The sequence below is a fragment of the Microtus oregoni genome, unplaced genomic scaffold (genome assembly GCF_018167655.1).
Source record: "Microtus oregoni isolate MIOR12 unplaced genomic scaffold, Mior012 000059F_ref0000304, whole genome shotgun sequence".
NCBI classification, from domain to species: Eukaryota; Metazoa; Chordata; class Mammalia; order Rodentia; family Cricetidae; genus Microtus; species Microtus oregoni.
In genome coordinates, this window is record NW_024543835.1 from 4,862,821 (window position 1) to 4,874,101 (window position 11,281).

General features: G+C 44.0%; 1 protein-coding gene across 1 annotated transcript; it reads right to left on the minus strand.

The window, feature by feature from the left end:
• Positions 1-325: 325 nt before the first annotated feature.
• LOC121438968 (melanoma-associated antigen B2-like) lies at positions 326-8,032 on the minus strand. The gene is made up of 4 exons (XM_041639471.1): positions 7,992-8,032; positions 7,428-7,536; positions 5,042-5,082; positions 326-1,400 (listed from the first exon to the last, which is right to left on the minus strand). The coding sequence occupies exons 1-4, from the start codon at positions 8,030-8,032 to the stop codon at positions 326-328; spliced, it is 1,266 nt and encodes a 421-aa protein (XP_041495405.1).
• Between the last annotated feature and the right edge of the window lie 3,249 nt (positions 8,033-11,281).

Genomic DNA, 11,281 nt, shown 5'->3' on the forward strand with positions numbered 1-11,281 from the left:
AATTTTCACTGAAAAATATAACACACTTGAATATTTCTCTTTCATATTTCACACACCATTTTCTCTATCTAATTCCATAGTATCTTATGAACATCATCAAATCCTTAGAACATGTCAAATTATAAACTGCATTTCAAATAAATCCAAAAAAAATTGAGCTCCCAATTTGGTAAACAACAGTGAAGGAACTGGCTACAAAACTTATCTGTGTACATTTAACCCCAAGTTAAAACTTTGCTAAAAGACCCCCAAAAGATTTTCAACAGCTTATGTGCAAAAAGATGAAAAGACATTTTCAACAATAGATCACAGGCTACTTTATACCTCACTTGTGAGTAGGACAACTTAACTTGGTCTTAGTATGTCCCTTGTTGCCTTTACTGCCAGACTTGGCTGCAGCTGCAGCTTGGACTTCTTCTTCTTCTTCAATCAAATCCTGCTCATAACGAGATAAGCAAACCACAGGCAAGACTTCACTGATCTTGGCTAAAAAGTCCATCACCTTTATCTGGCTTGTTTCAGCATAGGCTCTCGGACCCCACAGGAACTGATAGGATGGAGGATCACTGTTAGGAACCTGACGGTATACCAGGTACATTTCCTGCACCAGATCTTCAGTGATGAGCTTCCTGACATCTATAAGGATGAGATGTGGGACCCCATCATCGACTCCTAATGCATTCAGGAAATACCAGACATCCTCCTCGGCAGCACAATAGTTATTTAGGTAGATCACACTGAGGAGAGCAATCAGAATGCCCCGGGTAGGAACACCTAGCTCATTGCTCCTACTTCCATCATCCTCGAAATCTAACTTGCTCACAAGCTCATATGCTTGACCATGTGGCAGGACTTCTTTCAGCTCAAGGCCAAACACCACATCCAATCGATAGGAGGCTTTCTTGAGGATCTCAGGGAAGTGTTTCTTGAACCTTTTGTTGATAACTTTGAGCATCTCTCTCCTCTTCATGGGCTGCTGCACTTTGTATTTGAGGAGCATGTACTCCATCAGCATTCCCGTCTTCCTTGTCATAAGATCCATCTGCATGCTTCTAGTAGAGGGTAGAGCCCTGGAGGAATGCTCATTTCTATCCCCTTGGCCTTGGTCACCCTTATCAGACCTTCCATGGCTCCCTCCCTGGCTGGCAGTGCTGCTGGGTGCTGAGATTTCAGACTGCTGTGGGAAGTCAGCAGTAGAAGTGCTTGGCTTAGCATCTCCTGAAGCTTGATCAGAGCCAGCAGGTGACACTGCTTTCTCTGCCTCCTTTGCTTGAGCATCCTTGAGCACCTGGCGTCGTTTCTCATGAGGACGAGCATTACTCTTCTGTCCCCTTGGCATGATGGCTGGTGTCAGGGACAGCAGGACAGAGTCTTGGTAGTAGAACAGGGAACTGAGATACCTGAATCAGGAAAATAACGTACTATGAGCACTTTGAGCATGTTGAGAACACTCAGGCTTTCAGCAATTCTTTCCCCTCCTTGTCATACACAGTATAATGATATTAGTGTTCTAAGCACTCACTGTATTCCTCACCTATGGTCACTTTATATATACTGTGAAGTAAAAGATGGCTGCCTTTCTCTGGTGTTTGAACACTCTCAAATCTACTCACATCTAGTACTAGGCTGCTGTAATGTTTCACTGAATCCAGTAGTAAGGAAGCCCAAAGGAGACTTGAACTTTATTGAATACACCAATTCACATAACATGAATGGTGAAGTCTCAAAAGGCCATACCCCTAGATGAAGCACTGTAGACAGTGGCTGTTACAAGAGGGAGATTCAGTCTTCTGTAGGCATAATTGCTCAGTCCTAAAACCATATGCATGTAAGCAACACTAATTGGACATATTAGGCTGTATTTATGGCTTTATATATAAATACATGTTTATCATATTTATTACTTACACTATTGATATTATTGTTATGTAAAACAATATATAAAATACATGTATGCATTTATATATTGTTACATATGTAATAATATTAAATATAAAATAGGCCGTGGATTTGAGACCTCTTGGGGAGAAATGGGTGGGGATGGAGAGAGAAGACAGGAAAAGATAGAAATACAGTGGACAGAAATTAAATAAATAGTCAAAAGCAAAAATAATCACACCACTTATAAAGTACCAGCAGGAGGACTTTCATAAAGTAAAAGTCATTCTGGTCTACACCGTGAATTCTGGGAAAAATAGAGTTATACACACACACACACACACACACACACACAAACTGACTTTAAAAAAAAGAGAAAGACCAAAAACCATAATCCACCCTGGGAGAAAAAACAAACACAAGATATGATGGAGATGCTGAATCTCACAAGGCTTACCTTTGCCCTCTTGTGCTGACAATGCCCTGGGAACAGAAACTGTGGCTAGTTATGACAGGTGTACATGTCCTAGTCACACTATAGAGCCTGACATGCAGTGGCCCTATTATTTTGGAAGTGATTCCCTCACCTCCATATATCTTCACTGATATTAGGTCCTGGAGACCAAGGCTAAAGTGGGCCTACAGGAGACCAAGGCTGCCCCTTCTCAGAGAACAGGCTCAGAGGAGCACAGAGGGCTGTCACACTTCCAGCTCCTAATTAAGGACATTTTAAATATACCTGTGCTATGTGATTGCTCTCCGTTTTCATTCAGCCAGAATGTTAGTATCCTGCTCAGACATTTGAAGCTGACTGATGTGGGAGTGTCATATATCAATCTGTTGATTTCATTGGTTAAGCAATAAAGAAACTGCTAGGCCCATTTGATAGGCCCACCCTGAGGTGGGTGGAGTAAACAGAACGGAAGGCTGGGAGAACGAAGCTGAGTCAGAGAGTCGCCATGATTCTCCACTCCAGACAGATGTAGGCTAGAATCTCCCTGGTAAGCGCACCTCGTGGTGCTACATAGATTAATAAAAATGGGTTAAGAGGCTGAAACTAAGGGGCCAAGCGGTGTTTAAAAGAATACAGTTTCCGTGTAATTATTTCGGGGCATAAGCTAAAGCTAGCCGTGCAGGCGGCAGGGGTGCCAGGGACGCAGCCCCGCTGCTCCAATTATTTCAACAGCTGACCCTTTTCTTTGTCTGCACTCATTTGGTGAAGTTATGAGAACTGCTGTAAAGTTCCTGACATGCACACCTAGTATCATACTCTTCCCCACTTCCCTCAACCACTGCTGTATTTCCTCTCTTCCTATTCTGCTCATCCTGGTCAATGTTCCATTATCCTCTTACTTCTTCCTAACAGTACAGGAGAGTATTGGCAGGAGGCTTTAACTCTTCCACATTATGTATTTTTATTTAATATCATCTGTTTTTGCCATATCTGCCACTTTACCTTGGGTTTCACGAATGCTAAGCAAACACTATACACCAGCTGTGTTCTCTTCTATCCTTCCATTTCTGATTTCTTCCATTTGTTTAAAGACAGGTTTCTCTGTGTAATAGCCCTAGTAGTGCTGGAGCCTGGAACATGCTTTGTAGAACCAGGTTGGCTTCAAACTCACAAAGATCCCTTTGCCGCTGCCTCCCAAATGCTGGAATTTGTGCCATCACTGCTGGGCTTCACTTCTGATTTTTAATTGTAGTTTGGGAGAATATAAGAGGGAAGTGCATCTCTGTGAGTTCGAGGTCAGCCTGCTCTACAAGAGCTAGTTCAAGGACAGCTAGGACTGCTAACCAGAGAAACCTTGTTTTGAAAGAACCAAAAATAAACAAAAATGCATCCAGACAGCTGGGTGCATGCACCCTTTGTTCCCTCTGAGCTCTCTGGAGGCAAGGCACATGGATCCCTGCATGTGGCAATCCTGCGGGAAAAACAGAGTTAGTTCCAGGAGGGGCTTCATAGCAACAGAGAAAACCTATCTCAATAAACAAAAGAAAAAAATAAGCATCTGGTTATCTCCAGCATAGTATTCTTTATGACTGCCAAACACTAGGCGTGACTGCATAGGTTAGGATTCCTCTGACTCCCAGGGGATGTGCTTGCTCTTCCCCCTTAGTACCAAGGGATGGGCATGCCTAGTCTAGTTAGGAGTTCCTCTGAATCCCATGGGATGGGAGTGGCTACCAGAGACAGACTTTCCTCTGATCCCCACGGGTTGGGAGTGGCTAGCAGGGACAGACTTTCCTCTGAATCTCATGGGATGGGCGTGGCTACTTGAGTTAGGCTTTTCTCTGATTTCCCGGGATGGGAGTGGCTTCCACAGTTAGGCTTTCCTCCAATACCCACGGGATGGGAGTGGCTACAGAGTTAGGCTTTTCTCTGACTCCCTCTGGATGGGAGTGGCTAACCAAAGACTCTGGGTTACTTCTGCAAATGGCAATTCCTCTGACCACCCCGAGATGGGCGTGGCTATCTTAACCCTCATTGTATCTCTTTCTCTTGGCATCTTGAGACCTCCTACCAGCCCGTGTTGGGCATGACCAACCCCATGCTTTCCGTGTATTTTTCTGATATATGGGTTTCAAGCGCTACCACAGGCATTTAAAAGTAAATAGAGAGCTGGTGGTGATGTTGCAAGCTTTTAATCCCAGCACTCAGGAGGCAGGGGCAGGCAGATCTCAGTGAGTTTGAGGCCAGCTTGGTCTCCCAAGAGCTGGTTCCAGGACAGCCTCCAAAGCTACAGAGAAACACTGGCTCTAAGGGAGAAAAAAGAATAAGTACAGAACTCGCAGGAGTTGGTTCTTCATTCCACTGAACATTAACTACTGATTTTGCTTGTGATGAAGTCCTATAGATTTCCTTTGCTTCTGTACTCTGCCACAGAGAACGTTAGAGGACAGCTCATGGTGGATGAGAATTCAGTTCAAGGTTTTTGCCTTACCATTTGAAGTCAAAGGCTGGCTTTAATTGTGACCAACGAGGCCACCATTTTCAGAATCAGAGTTACCTTCTAAGAGTGGGGGTCCCCGTTTCCTCTCAGAAGCTTACAAAGCTACAAGACGCCTCATATTTTCCTAGGGCATGCCTGAGTGAGAGCTAACACAGCTCCTGTGATTATTCCAGACATAATTCCCCTTGGTACATATTCCGGGTCCTTACCTTGATTGCAGACCTCTCTGAGAACTCTCTGGCAGCACGGCCTGAGCAGCAGAAGAGGCTTCCGTGTCAGGGACACTAAGACCCAGCTCCTCCCCTCCTCACAGGAAGTGAGGTAAACCATATCCGGCCAGGGGTGGGCTCTGAAGAGTGACAGCAGGGACAGGTTACTATGGAACCAGACTGCTGTGGAGGAAATTTAGAGGAGAGTCTGGTTCCCTTACTGTTCTTCCCTAAGACACTAAGCCTTCTCACTGCCTCCCCTTTCTTGGGCTATTTCGTGGAGACCTTAAAACCTGAACCTCTGAAGCCACACTTAACTCATGCCACATCCACCACGCCTTGCTTCCATCTCCACCATACACTAACTGAACCTGCCTCCTCCTCTCCCCCATTTTGCATGTCCTGCCCCTGGTTGCATGCAATTCTTCTTCTATTTAGACCTTAATTCTCAGCTTTCAGCCACACTCCTCTGCTGTCCAGGAACTCCACCCTACCCCCTACCCCCACCACCATGGGTTTAGGGGGTTAATAAAGGACACAAGGGCACAACTTCTGTCTAGCAAGTCTCACCTAGGTAGAGTGAAGCTCGAGCTCCTGCCCCGTATGCACCCAAGTCTGCCAGCTACACACATAACCCTCCCTTGCCTCAGTCCTTCAAGTGAAAGTCTAGATTTACTACACAGGTTGACAGCTTTGTCCTGGATCTCAGAGTGCTGTGTCCCACTCTTTTCCACAGCCAAGTAATGCCTCAGGTTCAGGTCCAGTCTCCGTAGGAATCCACACCTTTCTGAGTCTCAGAAAAGATGATCTGGGCAAACTTTCTTACTTGGTACTCAAGGTGAAAAACCTCTGGACTGGGGAGACTGTCACTCAAGTCTCTGCATAACTCGACCCCTTCCCCCCAGGAACTCAAGAGAGACTGTCTTTGCTGTCATCGCACAAAGTTTATTGACAGGTCAGGAACCAGTTCACTGGGCTGAAACTCATTTCCCACCCAGGGGTAGTGAGTTTGGCACCGAGTAGATCAGAGAAGGAGTATTTAAGGGAAGAAACCATCCAAAGGGGGTAGAGAGGGTGTCATTGAAAAATTCCAAAAATATCTGTGATAATCACAAGGGGGTAAGTAACTCCTGTTTCTCAAGATTATAATCTAACTTTATGTTCAGCTACTTCCTGAAACAAAGTCACTGGACTGGTTAATCTAGATTTTTGATTTTTCTCTCCCTGCTTAGATTTTTGTCTCTATTTTTTCTGCTAGAGGAGTCTGGATTTATCCAGGTCTTTCATCTCCCCACTTCTTCTAGTTCCTAGTTCTAATCATAGAACTGGATTTCTGTATCATTTTTACCTTGTAAAGCACTATATTAGTAGTGTAACATCAAAATCTGAACAGCACTTATTTTTTCTCTATTGAAGGTAATTAATTTTAATTCATTGAAATACTGAGGAACCTGTATTAGGGCATTGGTACCTGTCCCAACACAGGCAGCTACCTTGACGCCCAGGATTACTGCTAGTGTCAGAGAAATAGGTTCTCATCGAAAGCGAGTTGGGTGTTTGTCAGACTCATCTTCAAGCATGTTAGCTGGATGATAAAAGACCGTAGGTACCAGTTGTACAAACACACGGTAATCTTTGGTGTCATTAAAAACCAATATCAACAGGCAAGTTGTCAGGCCTGTACTACAAGCCCACCATTCACCTAAACCGGGAACCAAGTACCTGGTGTCAGGAGTCTTAGGGTTCTTAAGAGCCTCACTATACAAATGTTTGTAGGCAGCTGGTGGACTTCCCAGGCATGACCCTACACCTATAATCTCAGTAAAAATAAGCCTATAATTAGTCCCCTAAACACAAGCAAACTGACTGGTGGTATTGTTAAGAGCCCCGGATACTGCAATTCTTCAAGAGTACCAAATATGGCCCTTTCCAACGAGGCTCAAGATTCCCAACTCAATGCCGCCAGACAAAAACATCATCCCCTACTTGGAAGTGATGCAGCACGTCTGAGTCTTCAGCATATAAACTTCTTTTAGTTGTTTTCAGATCTGGTGTCTCACCACTTCAAGGGCCTTTAGGCTGGCAAATAAATGTCTAGAAAGAATAGCATCAGGATTATACACTCCACCCGACTCAGTGAGCGGTGGTGGTCCTCCACATAGGATGTCATAAGGGGTGTGTTTAAATCGTCCTAGGGGTGTTTTGATTCTGGAATAGGGCAAAGGGAAGGAGGGTTATCCAGTCATTCCAGCTGATCTCTAGGGCCAATTGTGTCAGGGTCTCTTTTAGGGTTCTACTCATCCTTTCTACCTGACCTGACTCTGGGGTTGGTAAGCACACTGTAATTTCCAATTGACCCCAGTTGGGTGGCCAGTGCCTGACTTACCTGGGCAACAAAGGCAGCTCCATTATCATACCCGATTATCTTGGGTATCCCAAACCTTGGGAAGATTTCTTTTATGATCTTCTTAGCCACCACATTGGCTATCTCAGTTCTGTTAGGAAAAGCTTCTACCCAGCATGAAAAAGTGTCTATAAAAACTAATAAGTACTTGTTACCATATCTGGCTGGCTTAATTTCTGTAAAATCTACCTCCCAGTAGGCCCCAGGCCAATTGCCCCTGAGCCTCTTCCCAGGAGTATAAATGGAGTGTCCTGCATTAGTCATAGCACAGGCCTTTCAGGTTTTGACTACTTTTTCTCCCAAGTCAGAGAGTCCCATAACATATTAGTCGGAGGACCTAACCACATCTTTTAGTTTCTTTGACTGCCAGGATCATTGCTCCCTGAGCCGCCTGTTTAGCAGTTAGGTCTGCTGTCTGATTTCCTTTAGCCACAGCATCTCGAGTTTTTTGTTGTCCTGGAAAATGTATGACTTTTTCCTGCAGGTGGTAACAGTCCTCTTTGTCTGTATATTGCTCCGTGTATATGGGAAGTGGCAAAAGCATACCTGCTGCCAGTGTCGATGTTGATAGACTTTCCCTCTGCCATCATTAGAGCTTGTATCAAAGCTATGAGTTTGGCTTTCTGGGCTGACGTCCTTCAGGGAGGTTACTGGCCCAGGTTACTTGCTTCCTGTCCACCACTGCTTTCCCCACCTTCCACTTACCTTCAACCATGAAACTGCTGCCGTCCGTATACCAGCTCGGACTCCCAGGCCAAGGCTGACCCTTCAGATCATTTTTATACCAGCTTCTTCTGCCAAAATATCAGCACAGTGATGGATAGGTGAGGTGTCATTAGTCTCAGGCAGTAGGGCAGCGGGACTGAGGACAGTAGGGGGAGCAAAAGTCACTGGTTCGGTCAATAAAAGGCTTTGATTACCTCCAACCTGGTTCGAGTAAACCTGATCTGGGCCTTCAACTTTGTTAACAAGTCTATTTCTGTTGAGGGAGCTGCGGGCCACTTCCTGTCTCCCAGTTCCCGGCCACCAGCTAGCTTTATACCCAAAATAACAACACACAAACTTTATTCATATAAACACTGCTTGGCCCATTAGCTCCAGCCTCCTACTGGCCAACTCTCACATCCTTATCAACCCACCTCCATTAATGTGTGTAGCACCACGAGGTGGTGACCCACCAGGAAGATTCCAGTGTACATCCATTTTGGGCTGGAGCTTCATCACATCTGGCCTGGAGAGGCGAGGCATTGCATCTGCCTAACTTCCTCTCTTCCCAGCATTCTGTTCTGTTTACTCCACCCACCTATGTTCTAATCTATCAGGCCAAGCAGTTTTTTTTATTAATTAATCAATGAAATCAACAGATCAATATATTACACTCCCACATCATATTTGTAATAAAGGCATGGGACACTCAGGGATAACCAGGAAGGAATGAGTTACTTGTCCTCTCCTCAAATCTACAGTTCGTAGAGTGGTCCACAGATATTGTTTTTGTCCAGTTGTTCCAATTACTATAGTCTTTGTATTCTTTAGCTTCCCCGATGGTTGTTTCGGCACAGAGTGCTCAGCCCCTGTGTCCACTAGAAAATTTATAGGAGTCCCCTCCACAGTCAGGGTTACCCTATGCATGGGGGAGGGGGTCTGAACCCCATCCCCTCTAATCATCTTCTAGGGCCAGTACCTTAGAGGCCCTTACTTTCTTCTTTGGGCATTCTCTTGCCCAATGTCAATAAGCACATTGCTCTTTGTCCAAGGGGTGCCTCTGTCCGTCTTCACTCATCTTTGGTCTTCTGTTGCCTAGGTTCTATCTGTCTCGGTCCTGTCTTCCCTTTCTCTCCTACCACTGCGGCCAAAATACTATCAAATTTCTCTCTTGTCTAAGATCCCTGTGGTCCTCTCTTTCTTCTGCCTCCCGCCCCCCCCCTCTCTTTCTCTCTCTCTCTCTCCTCTTCCTCTGTCTCTCACTTACAAAATGCTTTCTCTACCTCCTTAACCAAATCCTGCAAGGTATAATCTTGCAACCCTTCTAACTGCTGAAACTTTTCTTAATATCTGATGCTGACTGTCCTATGAAGGCCATAGTTCCCGCTGCTTGCTGACCCTCAGAGGTTGGGCCAAAGGAAGGATAATGCCTGTAAGCCTCCTTTAAATGTTCAATAACACAGATGGAGATTTATCCAGCCCATGAATAACCTCTCTTACCTTGGCCAAATTAGTGGGGTGTTTTGCGGCCCCTTGGAGACCTTCCATGCTTGCCCTGTGGTGACAGACTGTCAGCCACTCCATACCTGCTTTAAGTTTGACCCTGAAAACATACACAGGGAACTGGATGAGGCCAATTTATGTTTACACATTTTTTAACCAAAATCTCTCTTGCTTTTTAGACAACACACTAAAAATTTCTCTTGCTTTTTAGACAACATACCAAAAATCTCTCTTGCTTTTTAAACAACACAACAACTCTTACCAAAGTCTTTTTTGTGGTTTTTCTCAGTGGGTATTATGGCTACATTTTAAACAAGAACAGCACATAAAATTCTGTACCAGTGTGAAACATTTGAGACCAACAATAGGTTTTTTTTAACATTAACCAACAATAATTTTTAAACAAGAACAGCACATAAAATCCATTACCAGTGTGAAACATTTGAGACTAGCAATAGGTTTCTTTTTAACATTAAATAATACTAATAATTTGTAACCAGCCCCTATAAATGATTGTTGTAATATGAGTGGCAGGGCTGCGTCCCCAGCACCCCGGCCACCTACATGGCTAGCTTATGCCCCGAAATAATTACACGGAAACTGTATTCTTTTAAACACTGCTTGGCCCATTAGTTCCAGCCTCTTATTGGCTAGCTCTTACATATTAATCTAACCCATTTTTAATAATCTGCGTAGCCCAGGAGGTGGCTTACCAGGGAAGATCTTAACCTGCATCTGTCTGGAGTGGGAGAATCATGGCGACTCCTCACTCAGCTTCTTTCTCCAAGCATTCTGTTCTGTTTACTCCTCCCACCTATGTTTTAACCTATGAGGCCAAGCAGTTTCTTTATTACTTAACCAATGACTTTCCTCCATCATTTCCCCTTTTTCTGTTTAAACAAAAAGGAAAGGCTTTAACTTTAATATAGTAAAATTACATATAACAAAACAGTTATCAAGTAAGAATTACAGTTACAATATTTATATCTACTTTATCTTTTATCATAACTAAGGAAAACTATAACTATCTATCCATTCTTCAACTCCATCAAAGACTCCAGAAGGATATAATATTACCTAAGCAAACAAGAAATCAAAACTCTAAAAATGACAGAGACATCTTGCTGCCTGTACAGTCACCCAAATTTCCTCTGTACCATTGGGGCATCCATCTTCAGCCTTCAGGCCCATAGTATCCAGCAGACATTTCCATGAAGCAGGAAATTTTAAAGACAGTTCAGTCACTATCTGCTGTGTCCTGTAGAATGTCTCGCAGACTCCTTCATGAATCAGGAACCCTGAAAGACCATCTCACCTTTAGGCAAGTTCAGCAATCCTCTCTCTGCAGGTTCTCTGTGTCCAGTTTATGCATCAGTCCAGGCAAGAACAGTTTCTTGCCCAAATAGCTATCCAATTCCATAAGGATCCTCTTCGATGCCTATCTTCCTCTTGAAGTAGCTGGGGCTTCCAGGAGCAGACATGTCTCATTGCCATGAAAAACCCTAAGTTATTAAAATATTTTAAATGCCATATTCTACAGTCGTTGAGAGATATGAAGAATGTCTATCTAACTGAAATATATCTCTATATATTTAGAAAATCTAACTAACATGACTACAAGCTTTACT

Coding starts and splice junctions, on each gene's coding strand:
- LOC121438968 (XM_041639471.1), bottom strand. CDS start 8,032: ATGGCAGAGGGAAAGTCTATCAACATCGACACTGGCAGCAG. Junction 5,083..7,427: donor GAGCTGCCTTTGTTGCCCAG/GTAAGTCAGGCA, acceptor TCTGCTGCTCAG/GCCGTGCTGCCAGAGAGTTC. Junction 1,401..5,041: donor CAGAGAGGTCTGCAATCAAG/GTAAGGACCCGG, acceptor TTCCTGATTCAG/GTATCTCAGTTCCCTGTTCT.